Source organism: Phyllostomus hastatus, unplaced genomic scaffold, assembly GCF_019186645.2.
Source record: "Phyllostomus hastatus isolate PE091 unplaced genomic scaffold, TTU_PhHast_1.1 phas_contig_86, whole genome shotgun sequence".
In the NCBI taxonomy this organism is placed as follows: Eukaryota; Metazoa; Chordata; class Mammalia; order Chiroptera; family Phyllostomidae; genus Phyllostomus; species Phyllostomus hastatus.
Genome location: NW_025333977.1, coordinates 88,756,432 through 88,772,788, shown reverse-complemented (window position 1 = coordinate 88,772,788; position 16,357 = coordinate 88,756,432). Strand labels below are relative to the sequence as shown.

The following is a 16,357-nucleotide window of genomic DNA, read 5'->3' as shown; positions in this document are numbered from 1 at the left end:
CTTAACTCTTAATCCAGCAACTGAATGCTGCTTCTTTTGACCTTTATATTTTGATTCTGTTATAACATTCCTAGCTAATATGTTCCCCTAATTTTTCCATTCATGGTTCATCAGCATTCAAGGTTGCTACTCAAAGTACCGGTGATAGAAAACATTGTCTCCATTATCCCTGGACAAGATTTAGTATGGCATACTAATAAATAAAAAATAAAACCTAAACATTTATTTAAAAATTTGAAGAGTAATATAGATCATTGCTGTCAATTTTTTTGGTAAATGAGGTGATACATGGAATTATTTTATAGCACAGCAAATAGTTCTAAGATTATTTTTTCCTACCTCTGTCTACAAAGTTCTTTGTTAGAAAGACAGTAGCAGCAAAGTTACAAGATTCCTTCCTTTTTTTTTTTCCTCTCTAAAAATTTCTGGCCTTCTCGCTCTTATAATTTAATTCCTGCCCCCACAATCATTCCATAAGTAAGCAAATAATCCATTTTTTTAAACATATGAATGAGACTGTAAGCTTTAGAATTCAATATCTTGCCTTTTTAAAAGAGATTTTATTTATTTATTTTTGGAGAGAGGCAAAGGAAGGGAGAAAGACAGGGAGAGAAACATTGATCAGTTGCCTCTTGCGTGCGCTTAAGTAGAGACCTAGCCCCCTGACTGGGAATCAAATTGGTGACCTCTCAGTTCTCAGGCTGATGCTCAATCCACTGAGCCACATCAACCAGGGCTAATATTTTGCTTTTTCTTGGGGGGAGTCACATGCATTTGACAGTTGAGAAATTAAGGTTGCCAGACATTGAACATCTATTTACAGATAGAGACACTAAGAGGCTTACCAATGAGATGGGAAGAAACTCTCAATTATTTGAGAGTGTGGACCACAGATTAAGTCATAGGTCTCCCTTTGTACAGAGGAGGTGGGAACCTACCAATAAGCAGTCATCTGGTATTAGAAGTGAAGAAGGAGGTAGAGTGTGAATGGATTTGCAGTTATAGCCACAGTCTGGCCAGGCTCTCAGTAACTCATTGTGCTAGAGTTGACTAGTCTTTTATATCTTTTATACATGACTTGCATCCCTTGTCCTTCAGCTTCCATTACCATGGTATGCCAAATTTTAATTGTTATCCTAAAAAATTTGTATGTTTAACCAACCTTCTATTGTAACTGGTAAAGAAATCTCCATGCAAGCAGCTGACTGTGCTTTTCGAAATGGTGGTCTCCCAGGCCCCCAGCGATTCACTTTTGAAACATCAGCACTAGAAAGACGCTTTGCAGAACTGCAACTATGAGAAGTTGGACTTGTGCAGTGTCCATTTACATGATCTGTACCAAGAAAAAGAAGGCAGCATAAGCATCATAATTAAATCTTAATATTAAAAAATCTAAGTGCATAGATTAATAAATGAAGAGGAGTGAGAATTCTTTATGTTCAAACTATATAAACATGGCTAAGTCCTTGGTATCTTAAAATTTAGTCACAATTTCAGTAGTTAGCCAAAAATTTTAGTTATTAAATATAAAATTATTTTTAAAATTTGACTAGTTAATGTAGTTTAATATTCTATATCTTCACTATGTATTCTACCATTTAATGGCAATACAACTTTGTTATAGTACTAAACTTCCTTTTGATTACTTTAAATAAAACACCTATTTAGGTAAGTTTTAGGAGTAGTTCAGGTGCTTGTAGATTAAATTATAGGATAGAAGCATTTTACTGTGTGCAGTTGAGAATGGTACTTGAGAATATTCACTCAGGGTCAATCCAAGATGATGGAAGAGTAAGTGGAAGTTACACTAGCCTTTTCCAAGGACCAATCTGGAATTACAACTAAACTGTAGAGAAATCATCCTGAATAACCAACTGAATGCTAGCTGGAAAGAAGCCTTATAATCAAAGTCAGACAGAAGAAATCATTTCATCACAATGTGACTGGTAGGGAGTGCAGAGGAGGCATGAGAGGGCAGGCTGGGTTCCCACAGGTAGCACCTGAAGTTCTGGAAAGATATTTAGTGGCTTGGGGGTTCTCCCTGAGAAGTGTGGGGTGTAAATCACAAACTGCTCCTCACCAATAGCACCAGAGCCAGAGATAAACCCAGATAACATCCAGCTGTGAAAAGCAGCAGGATTTCTATTTGCAAGGGAGAGATGGCTGGAGATGCAGAGAGCTTCTGATGGACTAACACAATTTCATTCATAAAATGAAACAAAATTTCATTTGCAGCCACTTACCCTGGGCTCAGGCAGAGGGAGGGCAGAGTGGACTAGAGACACTTGAGGAGAGTCTGGGGCTGGTGGTTCTGGGGAAATAACTGAAGGATCAGCTATCAGGATCCCTATGCTGAGTCATTCCTCATACTGCAGGAGCCATCTTTTCTCAGGCACAGCACTCCTCTCGAAGCGGTATTGTTTCAGGCTTGAGGGGAAGCAACAGCCCTACCTACAGGAATTACTCTGCCCTACCCTGTGTTGCTTAAGCTGGACTGATAATTACAGCTTGATAACTAAAGAGCTTAACTTCTAAGGTAAAAAATATAAAGAAGAAGCTAAAAAGGGAAGACAAAGAAACAGACCCCAAATGAAAGAACAAGATAATTCTCCAGAGGAACAAGATGAAATGGGGGCAAGCAATTTATCAGAGAGTTTAGAATAAACTCTCAAGGCCCCTATAAATGCTGCCTCCAAGAGTCCCATCTCAGATCAAAAGATATACACAAGCTAAAAGTAAAGGGTTAGAAAAAGTTATTTCATGCAAATGGAAAAGAAAAAAATGTGGCCGCAGTACTTACAACAAAGTTCTTTAAAACAAGGCTACAATAAGAGACAAAGAAGTACACTACATAATGATAAAGGGAACAGTCCAACAAAGGCTATACCCTAGTAAACACTCACACACCCCACATAGGAGCACCTAAATATGTAAAGCAAATCTTGATGGGCATAAAGGGAAGATCAACAGAATTGTAGTCATAGTTGGGGATTTTAATACCCTATTACTTCAATGGATAGATCTTCCAGGCAGAAGCAACAAGGAGACAGCAATCTTTAATAACACTCTAGATCAAATGGATATAATTGATATCTTCAGAGCATTTCAGCCCAAAGCAGCACAATATTAATACTTTTCAAGTACACATGGAATGTTTCCAAGGATAGACCACCTTGTAGGACACAAAACAAGTCTCAATAAATTTAAGACACTTAAAATCGTATCAAGCATCTTTAACCACAATGCTATGAAACTAGAAATCAATCACAAGAACACTGAAAAACATGCAAAGACATGGAAGCTAAGTAACATGTTATTAAATAATGAATGGGCAACAAGATCAAGGAAGAAATCAAAAGATACCTTGAAACAAATGCAAATGAGGATACAACAATCCAAAATCTATAGGAAGCTGATAAAGCAATTCTAAGAGGGATATTCATAACATTACAAGCCTATCTCAAAAAAAAAAAACCAACAAGAAAAACCTCAAGTAGACAATCTAACTACACATTTAAAAGAACTTTAAAAAGAACAACAAACAAAGCCCAAAGTGAGTATAAGGAAGGAAATAATAAACTTCAGAGCAGAAATAAATGAAACAGAGTCTAAAAAATGATACAAAAGATCAATGAATCCAAGAGCTGTTTTTTTAAAAGATAAAGAAGATTGACAAACCATTAATCAAATTGATCAAGACAGAAAGAGAAAGGGCCCATATAATTAAAATCAGAAATGAAGGAGGAGAAATAACAACTGACACCAAAGAAACACAAAGGATTGTAAGTAAATATTATGAACAATCATATGCCAAGAAACTAGACAGCCTGGAGGAAATGGATAAATTCCTAAACATAAAATCTTCCAAAAATAAATTAGGAAGAATTAAGGAATCTGAGTAGTCAGATTACACCTAATAAAATTGAAGCAATAATAATAAAAAATAAAAACTCCCAACAAACAAATGCCCTGAACCATATGGCTTCACAAGTGAATTTATTAATTATTCTAAGAATATCTAACACCTCTCCTTAAACTACTTCATAGAATTCAAGAGGAAAGAAAGCTCCCAAACTCATTTTATGAGGCCAGCATCATCCTAATTCAAAAACCAGATAAAGATACTGAAAGAAAAGAAAATTATAGGCCAATATCCCTGATGAACATAGACACTAAAATCCTCAACAAAATATTAGCAAACTGAATGCAGCAGTGCATGTAAAAGATCATTCCCTATGATCAAATGGGATTTATTCTGGTAATCATAAAAACTAAAAGGAGGATAAAAACCACATGATTCACCACAAAACTAAAAGGAGGATAAAAACTACTTGATCAACAGATGAAGAAAAAGCTTTTGATAAAATCCAGCACATATTAGGAAAACGCTCAGCAAAGTGGGAATAGAAAGAATATACCTAAACATAATAAAGGCCATATATGACAAACCCACTGCCAGCATCATACTCAATGGGCAAAAATTACAAGCATTCCCCTTAAGATCAAGAACAAGACAGGGATGTCAGCTACCACCTCTCTTATTCAATATAGTACTGGAAATTCTAGTCACAGCAATCAGACAAGAAGAAGAAATAAAAGGCATTCAAAGTGGAAAGGAAGAAGTAGAACTGTCTTTACTTGCAGATGACATGATACTATACGTAGAGAACACCAAAGATTCGACCAGAAACTAGTAGAACTGATAAATGAATTCAGCAAAGTATCAGAATACAAAATTAATATTCAGAAAACAGATACAGTTTATATGCAAATAATGAACTAACAGAAAGGGATATTAAGAATACAATCCCATTCAAAATTGCTCCAAAAAGAATAAAATACCTGAGAATAAACCTAACCAAGGATGTAAAAGATTTGTACTCAGAAAATTATAAGAAACTGAAGAAGATACAAGTAAGTGAAGCACATACTGTGCTCATAGATAGGAAGAATTAACATCATTAAAATGTCCATACTACCCAAAGTAATCTATAGATTCAATGCAATTCCTATCGATATTCCAGTGACATATTTCACAGAAGTAGATCAAATATTTCAAAAAGTTATATGGAACTACAAAAGCCCCCACACAGCAATACTAATCCTGAGAAAGAAGAACAAAGTTGGAGGAATCATGCTATCTAATATCAAACTATACTTCAAGGCCATAGTAATCCAAACAGCTTGGTACTGGCATAGAAACAGACATTAGCTCTATGGAACAAAAGACAGTATTCTGAAATAAACCCACACCTTTATAGTAAATTAATATTCAACAGAGTAAGCAAGCTCATTCAATAGGCTAATGATAATTTATTCAATAAATGGTGTTGGGAAAATTGGACAGATATATGCAGAAAAATGAAACTAGATCACCTCTTACAACACACACAAGTTAAATTCAAAGTGGATCACAGACTTAAATGTTAGATCCAAAACCATAAAAATAGTAGAAGAAAACATAGGCAGCAAAATCTTGGATATTGCTCATAAAAGTTTTTTATCAAATATATCTCCCCAGGCAAGGGCAAAAAAAGAAAAAATAGGGAACAACAGTAAAGTAGATGAAACTGAGAGTCAAATCAATGATTTGGAACATACAAAAGCAAAAAACAACCAATGAGAACAATAAGAAGAAAAGAAGACCCAAAAAAACAAAGATAGTATAAGCAGCCTGTGATACAACTTTAAGCAATACAACATTTGCCTTATTGGAGTACCAGAAGCACAAGAGAAAGAGCAAGAAATTGGAAATCTATCTGAAAAAATAATGAAAGAAAACTTCCCTACTTTGATGAAGGAAATAGACATGCAAGTCCAGGAAGCACAGAAATTTCCAGACAAGATGGATGCAAAGAGGCCCACCCCAAAACACATCATAATTTAATGCCAAAGGTTAAAGATAAAGAGATAGGACTATGGGTGTGGGAGAATGGGTGAGAGGTGAGGGGCTTAAGAAGTACAAGTAGGTAGTTACAGAATAACTGTGGGGATGTACAGTATAGGAAAGGGAGTAGCCAAAGAATTTACATGCATAACCTGTGGACATGAACAAGAGTGGGGGGATTGCCTGAGGGAATGGGGAGTGCTGAGTGGAGGGGGGCAAAGGGAGAAAACCAGGATAATTATAATAGCACAATCAATCAAATGTAATTTTTTAAAAGGGGTATTCTCAGAATCTAAACATAAGTGCCCTATCTTGCTATATTTTTATAGGTATATGGTACACTAATGCCATGGGCTAAAGCTGAATACTCCAAGGTCTTGAAAATTTTTTATTTATTATATTAAGGAATATAGTTCTTGCCAGTTCCAAAATTTCCATTTCAAAAGAACCAAGTGATTAAACATCATTGGTAGATCTCAATTGAGAACAGGTGATTTACTAAAGTGACATTCTCAATTTGTACATCTCATGAGACAAAAATAATTGGAAAATATCTCCCACCTTAATCAAATGAGACTCTAATGGGATATAAAATAAACATTTTTGCTTACAACAAATAAACAAATGAGACTTCATCAAACTAAAAAGGTTTTGCACAGCAAAGGAGAAAACATCAACAAAACAAAGACAACCCACAGAATGGGAGAACATATTCACTGATACATCTGATAGAGGGTTAATATACAAAATTTATAAAGTACTTACAAAACTCAATATCAAAAAATCAAACAACCAATTAGAAAATGGACAAAGGACCTGAATGGACACTTCTTTAAAGGGGACGTACAGATGACCAATAGACATGTGAAAAGATGCTCAATGTTACCAATCATCAGAGAAATGCAAATAAAAACCACAATGAGATAGCATCTCACACCTGTCAGAATGGCCATCATCAATAAATCAACAGCTAAGAAGTGCCGATGAAGATGTGGAGAAAGGGGAAACTTTTTGCACTGTTGGTGGGAATTCAGACAGGTTCAGCCACTGTGGAAAGTAGTGTGAAGATACGTCAAAAATTTAAAAATGGACGTGCCTTCTGACCCAGCAATCCTTCTTCTGGAAATATACCTGAAGGAACCCATAACACTAATTCAAAAGAAAATAAGCATGCCTATGTTTATTACAGCATTATTTACAATCACCAAAATATGGATGCAGCCCAAGTGTCCATTAATAAATGAGCAGATAAAACAATTGTGGGATATTTACACAATGGAATTCTGCTTGGCCATAAAAAAAGAAAATTTTACCCTTTGCCACAGAATGGATAGACCTGGAGAACATTATGCTAAGTGAAATAAGCCAGTCAGAGAAAGACAAATACCACATGATTTCACTCATATGTGGAATCTAATGAACAAACTGAGCTAACAAGCAAAACAGTGACAGACTCATAGATGGAGAGCAGACAGCAGCTAGTGGCAGGATTGAGTAAAAAGAAGGACTCATAGATATGGAGAACAATGTGGTGATTGCTGGGGGTAGGGAAGTTAAGGGGTCTAAATGGTAATGGAAAAAATATAATAATAATTAAATTAGAAAAGAAAACCCAGAATGTTTACTCTAGAGCTAGACTCCCTGGGCTTAAATACAAATTCTACTAGTTTTACAAATTATTGAAGTGTTTATGCTTTATTTTCCTTTTCTGTAAATTGGGAATATTATTATTTACCTCATGGAGTTTTTGTGATAATAGATGTCACATGCAGGAATACTTTCTGGTATGTGGTAAACTCTTAATAAAAATTATTATTGTCATTGTTGTTTTAGAGTATTAAAAGTATCCATTTCTAAGATAAACAATATTGTTTATTTAGAACATGCGAATTTAGCTCTGTTTTGGTATAATTTAAAAACTTGGAAATACGTGTACAAAAATGTCTCATTTTTCTTGATGCTAAACATGAATATTTAAACTATCATGTCACAGTTCTGCAATATTCAGAATGCATTTAAATGTTCTTGTTTGGTCATTCAAAGCCGTTGAACTCTATGGGGAGTTCATGTTTAATATCCACGTTGGACATGGGACACTGGCACTCACTGTCCACTCCATTACAGCCTTTCTATATTGTACTTTGATAAGATCATACATTTCCTAGATTCCCTTGCAGCTCTTACAAAGATGAAAATCAGGTTTCATTATTTAAATGCACTGGTGCACTATACTATTTTTTTAAATTGAGAGTTAATATACACATTATTCATTTAACCTTTACAACAACCTTGCAAGGTATATGCTTTATTATTCTGACTTTGGAGATGAGGAAACTAAAACTCGGGGAAAAATGATTCAGAAAATTATCCAAATTACATAAGAAGCATTCATGGGGGCAGGATTCTAATCATGATTTTCTTACTGTCTTATGCTTAAAAACTGGGATACAGGCTCACATGAACTATTTGGTAGGGTTTAGGAGTGTAATGCATATTGAGATCCAAACCCTTTAGGGCCAGTCATCTTCCATACTAACACATATCTCAGAAATCCCAGATTTCCCAGTTGGAAAGGCAGAAATATCCCAGTAAGAGTTAACCATGAGGAGGCTGAAGTTGGGAGCTCTACCCCTCCTTCAGTATCATGTTTAGTCTGATAAATAGGAAGCACTCTGAGGGCAACAGCTGGCACTAACAAGGACTTAGAATGAATTAGAGAACGGCAACTACTTTGCGGATACAAATTGCAAAAATAAGCCCTGCTCTGGGTACATAAGTTAAGAGAAGTCACCCCCTCCTCAGATGCGATGCTTTGTTCTGTGCTCACTGCTTGTCCTGAGGAATGTGAAGACTCACAATCTTCTTAGCCAGGTACAAGAGTATATGGTAAAGCCCCGGGAACAGTAAAATTTGTTTACTTGGCTAGAACCCCTTGCACTTGCTAAGCCAAAGCTGCTGCCTAGCTATTACCATCTCCTGGTGGCTGTCTCATGTAAATATGCATTTCAGCCCATAACGGGAAAAATCATTAGATTCTCAACATGCTAGTCTCCCCGCCACCACGACACCCCAGCCTGAGCCCATAATGTAGAGACCACATTTTCCTCAGGTTCTCAGGTTTGACTTCCAAGGTCTAGCTTACATTACCATATATAGGCAGCCCAGGATTTTGGTCTTATATTTCTGTTTTCAATAGGGCTGATTAACTTTAAAGGACTTACTTTTGTACTTACATTTTTAAAATATTTTTTACAATGCTAAATATCCAAGATAGATATGAGTTGATACAAAACATTTATAAAAAAAATTTGTTCATAGCCCTGACACAGTCATTCTGGAGGTTTATGATAAAGAAATAATGCTAAGTATAAAAGAAATAGAAAACCACTATAATTAAATTTTCACTGTAGTTTTAGTTCTTATAGATAAAAGTTACATATCAGCTATCATTTAAAGTTGAACATAAAATTTTAGGTAAATTGTGGTAATAATCACATAACAGTATGATAACCTTTAAAAATGTCTCTGAAATGCTAAATAAATTGAAACATAAAATATCTGTGACGTGTTCGGTTAGCTCTTGTTCCATAAAAAACCACTAGAAATGTAACTGATGCAAGTAACAATCATTTGATTATGTTCACAGATTCTGTGGGCCATGATTTAAGTAGGCTAAGACAAGGTGGGAATATTATATCCATGATGTCTGAGGCCTTAGGTGAAACTACTTGAATGGCTGGAGGACTGGAATTCTTTGGAGGCTTCTTTATTGACATGCCTGGGCTAGTGACCCAAAGACTGAGTTCAGATGGGACTGCCAATTGTGGCTTCTTCAGGAGGCTTGGATTTCCTCATTGCATGGTGACCCTTCAGAGCTTCAAAAGTCTGGCAATTAATTTGAAAGTGGAATGGAAGCCATATTCCCACTGCTTTAGTGTTATTGCAATGGAGGCCTTGTTTTATTTTGTTTTGCTTTGAAAGCAACCTTCCAGTGTCCAGTCACAAGCTTTCTGTATATCAAGACACTGTTGTCGTAGATTCCTGATCTTGTAACAATATGCTCTTTTGTTCAACAATTGATTGGCAGTAGCCTTCTGATTCTTTGCTTCTAACAGTAGAAAAAGTGCCTGCTCTCCTATCTGCTTGGTAGCCTTATTCTGAAAGTTATAGGTGAAGCTTAGGAGTTTATTTCTCCAATCTTTCAGTGATTTAATAAGCACCTAGTTTCTTGTATGAAATCACTTTGAACATTAACACAACTAGAATGGTTGTCATTTTCTAGAACTGCTCCCTGATTACAAGGGTGCTTTAGCCCAGGTGTAGAGCTCTGCACCATGTAGAGAAAGTTCAACATTTTAAAAAATTCAATTGTAAAATAAGCATATTAAAGCAGAAGGGAAATTGTTATTCTTTATTTCACAGAAAGATTCCCAAATTTTAAAAATTTACAAGCTAATTCTATTGTGTCTTTAAATCAAGATTTGATTTAATGTATTTTTTGAGTGAAAAAAATTAAAAAAATTTTTAACTTTATTTTTATTGTTGACACACTTTTAAAAAGAGCATTTAATCTCACAAAGAAAAATTGTTCACATAGGATGATTTAAAGTCAATAAACCATGTAGGTTTTTCTTCTCTGTGTTTTTAATTAGTAATCTAGTCAAAGGTTAAGAAGGGCAAATCAGTTATTATACTACCACTCTAACCTCAAGGTTTAATATTTATAATCATTACTATTGCAGAATCAAATTCTGAATCTTAGTTAATAAGTTTCTATTTGACAGACCTCCCATAACTCCTAAATAACAAAATATTTGGATATTACCCCTCCATTTTTAAATGATGCAACCATACTAGAATAACTCAATGTTGTAAAGAAATAAACACTTTTTAAAAGTTTTACCTCCCAGTCCTGTTTTTTCATTTAATTTGTTCAATTATTGAACATGAAATAAAGAAGTTGCATAAAGTCTTTGTCTGGAAAAGAAAATATATGAATTCTCTAAAATATTCACAGTTATACCTAAAATGATGAAATAGGTCTGTTATCATTCATAAGTAAATTAGTGTTTTATTGCAAAAATACCTATTTCTTAAAATGTCAGCCTATTGTAAAAAAAAAGAAATAAGCCAAATGCATTAAAAACAACACACTTGTTTGCATTCCATATGCATTCCATATTATTTTAAAGAATCAGGGTCCTTTAGGATTTGAAAAATCTTAGCAATCACTTAGTTAATCCCCTAATACAATGCTCTTATTAGTCCCACCTCTGTTCTTTGCTTTAATTGATTTTATTGGTTATGCTGTTACAGGTGTGTCATTTCTTTCTCCCCTTTATTACCCTCTACCCTGCACCCCCCACCCACCAGCATTCCCCTACCTTAGTTCACATCCATGGGTCATACATATAAGTTCTTTGGCTTTTCTATTTCCCATATTATTCTTAACCTCCTCCTATTTTGTACCTACCATTTATGCTTCCTATTCCTTGTACCTTCTCCCCCATTCTCCCTCCACTGCTTCCCTGCTAATAACCTGCCATGTGATCTCTATTTCTGTGAATCTGTTCCTATTCTAGTGTTTGCTTAGTTCATTTTTGTTTTTGTGTTTTTTAGGTTTGGTTGTTGATAGTTGTGTTTGTTGTCATTTTGTTTGTATTTTTGATCTTCTTTTTCTTAGGTAAGTCCCTTTAAAATTTCATATAATAAGGGCTTGGTGATGATGGACTTCTTTAACTTGACCTTATCTGGGAAGCACTTTATCTGCCCTTCCATTCTAAAAGATAGCTTTGCTGGATAGAGTAATCTTGGATGTAGGTCCTTGCCTTTCATGGCTTCAAAAACTTCTTCTTTACAGCCCCTTCTTGTCTATAAGGTTTCTTTTGAGAAATCGGCTGATAATCTTATGCATAGGTGGCAAACATAAAGCCTCCGGGCTGGAAATCTGTCCCTTCACCTTGTTTGATCAGCCCTGGCACCTTGTTTCTTCCTGGTGACAGTGCTGAGCTCCTTGCCCCTAGTTAAGGAGTAGTTACATTTTTACAGTCCTAAATTACATTTGGCCCTTTGAAGGCAACCGTGAGGTAGATGTGGCCCCAGGTGAAAATGAATTTGACACTCTTGGTTTACAGGAACTCCATTATAGCTAAGTCTCTCCTTTTATCTTGCTGATTTTAAGATTTTTTTCCTTATTTTTAATCTTGGGTAACTTAATTATTATGTGCCTTGGTGTATGCTTTCTTGAGTCCAACTTTTTTGGGACTCTCTGGGATTCCTGGACTTCCTTTGCCAGATTGGAGAAGTTCTCCTTCATTGTGTTTTCAAATAAGTTTTCAATTTCTTGCTCTTACTCTTCTCCTTCTCGCACCCCTATGCTTTGGATGTTAGAATGTTTAAAGTTGTCCTGGAAGTTCCTAAGCCTCTCCTCATTTTTTTCTGAATTCTTGTTTCTTCATTTTGTTCTGGTTGAATGTGTATATTTCTTCCTTGTGCTTCAAACCATTGATTTGAGTCCTGGTTTCCTTTCCTTCACTGTTGGTTCCCTGTACATTTTCCTTTATTTCTCTTTGCATAGTCTTCACTTTTTCCTCTATTTTGTGACCATACTCAACCAATTTTGTAAGCATCCTGATTACCAGTGTTTTGAACTGTACATCTGATAGGTTGGCTATCTCTTCATTGTGTTAGTTGTGTTTTTTCTAGAGCTTTGATCTGTTCTTTCATTTAGGCCATATTTTTTTTGTCTTGGTGCACCTCTTAGGTGGTAAAGGGTGGGGCCTTAGGTATTTGTCAGGGTGGGGCAATGCATGTCAATGCCTTCTGGTGCTGTATGTGGGGGCATGGTCCGAGAGGGAACAATGCCACTTGCTCAGCTCTTGGCCAACTTTCAGTCACTTCCTCCACTACCCACAAGCAAATTGGGTCCTTCTGGTGCTGATTCCCAGATGGGTGGGTTTATGTATATTCTAGGACCCTGTGGGTCTCTCCAACAAACTCTCCTGTGAGGTTGGGCATTTCTCTCACTGCCTTAACCCCCACAGGTTTTTTCAGTCAGAGATTTTGAGATTTTCTTTGCCTGTGCTGGAACCCTGGGTTATGTGGTTTGTCTCCCTCCCCATTTGTTCCTCCCAGTTTGTCCGCACACAAATGTGGGACTGCCCACCCTGCCAGCCTCCACCTTGTCCAGTCAACCAGATGCCACCTTGCCCACACTGATCCTATATCCACTGACTTGCCTTGAGTCCTCTCTGCCCTGGCTGCCAATTTCTGCCCTTGCTAGTTGTCTGGATGAATGTTTTTTCTTTAACTCCTTGGTTGTCAGACTTCCATACAATTCAACTTTTGGATAGTTCTGGTTATTTTTTTTGTTTTTAAATCTGTTGTCGTCCTTCTTTTGGTTGTGCGAGGAGGCAAAGTGTATTCACCTACACCTCCATCTTGTCCAGCAGGCTCTACCCTGATTTAATGTATTTAATTGTATAAAGGTACAACAATGATTTACTGAGAAATGGCCTATTGAATACAATTGCAATTATTTTTTAAACATAGTTCTTGCCAAATATTAATAGAATATAAATGAAAATTGAATACTTAATAAACTAGTCTAGTTAAACAAACTTTTTAATACACTATACAAATACTAGGAAGTACAAAGTAGATTATTCCTGTGCCATAGAGGGTGATTATGTGGTGAAATAAATGTTGAACATAATGCTAAATAAAAATAAAGACTAGGTTTTTAAAAACTATGAAAATAAAATTAAAAGGCTGCATTTAGCCACATAAAATACAGCTGATATCAATTGGTTAAAATATTTGAAAAACCACATTTTACCTTTGCATACTTTTATTTATTTTTATTTATTCATTTACTTTTTATTGTTTTTTAAAGTATATTTTATTGATTATGCTATTACAGTTTTCCCAATTTCTCCTCCTTTATCTCATCCTCACTCTGCATCCCCAACCCTCCAGCATTCCATCCCTTAGTTCATGTTCATGGGTTATACATATAAGTGCTTTGAGTTCTCTGTTTCCTATACCATTTTTGATCTCTCCTCATCTATTTTATGCCTACTAATTATGCTTCTTCTTCCCTGTACCTTTTCCCCCCATTCCTCCTTTCCCCCTCCCCACTGAAATCCCTCCATATGATGTCCATTTCTCTGATTCTCTTCCTGTTCTTGTTGTTTGCTTAGTTTTTGTTTTCCTTGTTTGTCTTTACTTTTAGGTTCATTTGTTGATAGTTGTGAGTTTGTTGTCATTTTATTGTTCATATTTTCTATCTTCTTTTTCTTAGATAAGTCCCTTTAAAATTTCATATGATAGGGGCTTGGTGATGATGGACTCCTTTAACTTGACTTTATCTGGGAAGCACTTTATCTGCCCTTCCATTCTAAATGAAAGCTTTGCTGGATAGAGTAATCTTGGATGTAGGTCCTTGCCTTTCATGACTTCAATTACTTCTTCTTTATAGCCCCTTCTTGTCTACACGGTTTCTTTTGAGAAATCAGCTGATAGCCTTATGGGTGCTCTTTCTCCTTTCCTCTTGCTGCTTTTAAGATTCTCTCTTTATTTTTAATCTTGGGTAACTTAATGATGATATGCCTTGGTGTGCTCCTCTTTGGGTCCAACTTCCTTGGGACTCTTCGGGCTTCCTGGACTTCCTGGAAGTCTATTTCCTTCACCAGATTGGGGAAGTTTTCTTTCATTATTTGTTCAAGTAAGTTTTCAATTTCTTGCTGTTGTTCTTCTCCTTCTGGCACCCCTATGATTTGAATATTGGAACATTTCAGGTTGTCTCCAAGATTCCTCAGTCTTTCTTCATTTTTTTGAATTCTTGTTTCTTCATTCTGTTCTGGTTGGATGTTTATTTCTTCCTTTTGTTCCAAATCATTTGCTTTGAGTTCTGGCTTCCTTCCTGACACTGTTGGTTCCCTGAATATTTTGCTTTATTTCATTTTGGGCATCTTTCATTTGTGTTTTCATTTTTCAACCAAGCTCAATCAGTTCTATGAGCATTTTGATTACCAGGGCTTTAAATTCTCCATTAGATAGGTTGGCCATCTCCTTATCACTTAGCTCTCTTTCTGAAGCTTTGCTCTGTTCTTTCATTTGGGCTGAATTTCTTTTTCTTGGTGTACTGGACGGGTTTTTCTGTTTGACTGTTTCTTTAATTCCTTGGTTGGAGGTCCATGCAGTTTCATTTTCTGGCACTAATGGTTGTTTATTGATTTTAGATTGGTTGTTATCCTCCTTTTGGTTGTGTGAGGAAGTGAAGGGTTTCTACCTATGGCTCCATCCTGGCTGGAATTCCTATTTAATTTTTATTGTTGTTCAAGTACAGTTGTCTCTATTTTCACCCCCATCCCTGCCTCCCACACTTGAACCTATTCCCTTTGGCTTTGTCCATGTGTCCTTTATACATGTTCCTTGATGGCCCTTCCCCTATTTTCCCCCATTACTTCTCTCCTCACCCCCCTCTTGTTACTGTCAGTTTTCTTTATTTCAATGTTTCTGGTTATATTTTGCTTGCCTGTTAGTGTTGTTGATTAGGTTCCATTTTCAAGTGAGATCATACAGTATTTGTCCTTCACTGCCTGGCTTATTTCACTTAGCATAATGCTCTCCAGTTCCATCCATGCTTACTTTTATAGTTAAGCAGTAACTCTTGTCTCCCTCTCCCCTATTCTTAATAATTATGTAACCCTAGTTGAAGGATAGGTTGGTTTGTTGATTGATTCAGTGGTGGTTGCTTTCTGATGAGTTTTCTGAAGCAGGAAAAGGATTTATTAAAAGCTATTAGGCAGCTCAAACTCTCAGAAAGAACCTTCAAGGTATACTCAGAAACTACAGCCAAAATCAATGCCAAACCACACTGGAGTTATTTTTAGTTAAGATACTACCCTGTCAGTGGCTTAGCACTGATGATGCTGGAGCCTGAATGCTACCACCACTGGCCTGGTACAGACAGACATCTCTGCTATCATACTCACCAAAACTTAAGTTTACATAATTTTTTATTTGTCTTTGTTTCAGTATTTTTGACTGCCAAACAAGGAATAAATAGGTTATACATTTCTGTACTGTTTTGCTGACACTTTTGAGGTTTTTAAGCTGTTACTTTTAGGGCATTTTTTTCTGAAGAATTTTAAATTGAAGACCCAAAGGGACTGAACCACAGACTTCCCCTTGAAGTCAGCTTAATTTTCATTCCTGGCTTTAATTTAATTCTTCTATAACAAAGTTATGATTATGACTTTGTTGTCAAAGTTAAAATGCCTTGAATGAGTACAAATTTAAATTCTCTGAATTTAATGTTTAGTATGAAATACACACATTCAAAGAGCTTTTTCCTTTTTATTTATCAATAATTTCTCATTTTTTTCAAGTTTAATTTCTATTGCATTAAATACCCATTTAAGTGGATTATAAAAACCATTTGAGACCAAAGTTATCATCTTCAGA

The 16,357-nt window shown here is 35.8% G+C and overlaps 1 protein-coding gene across 4 annotated transcripts in view; it reads right to left on the bottom strand.

The window, feature by feature from the left end:
• Window positions 1-16,357, bottom strand: part of STXBP5L (syntaxin binding protein 5L) — a 346,905-nt gene that overhangs the window by 33,318 nt on the left and 297,230 nt on the right. For all 4 annotated transcript variants that reach the window (XM_045851924.1, XM_045851926.1, XM_045851925.1 and 1 more), the window contains one exon: window positions 1,163-1,333. In XM_045851924.1, coding sequence (XP_045707880.1) covers window positions 1,163-1,333 — 171 coding nt within the window. The remainder of the gene's footprint in view (window positions 1-1,162; window positions 1,334-16,357) is intronic.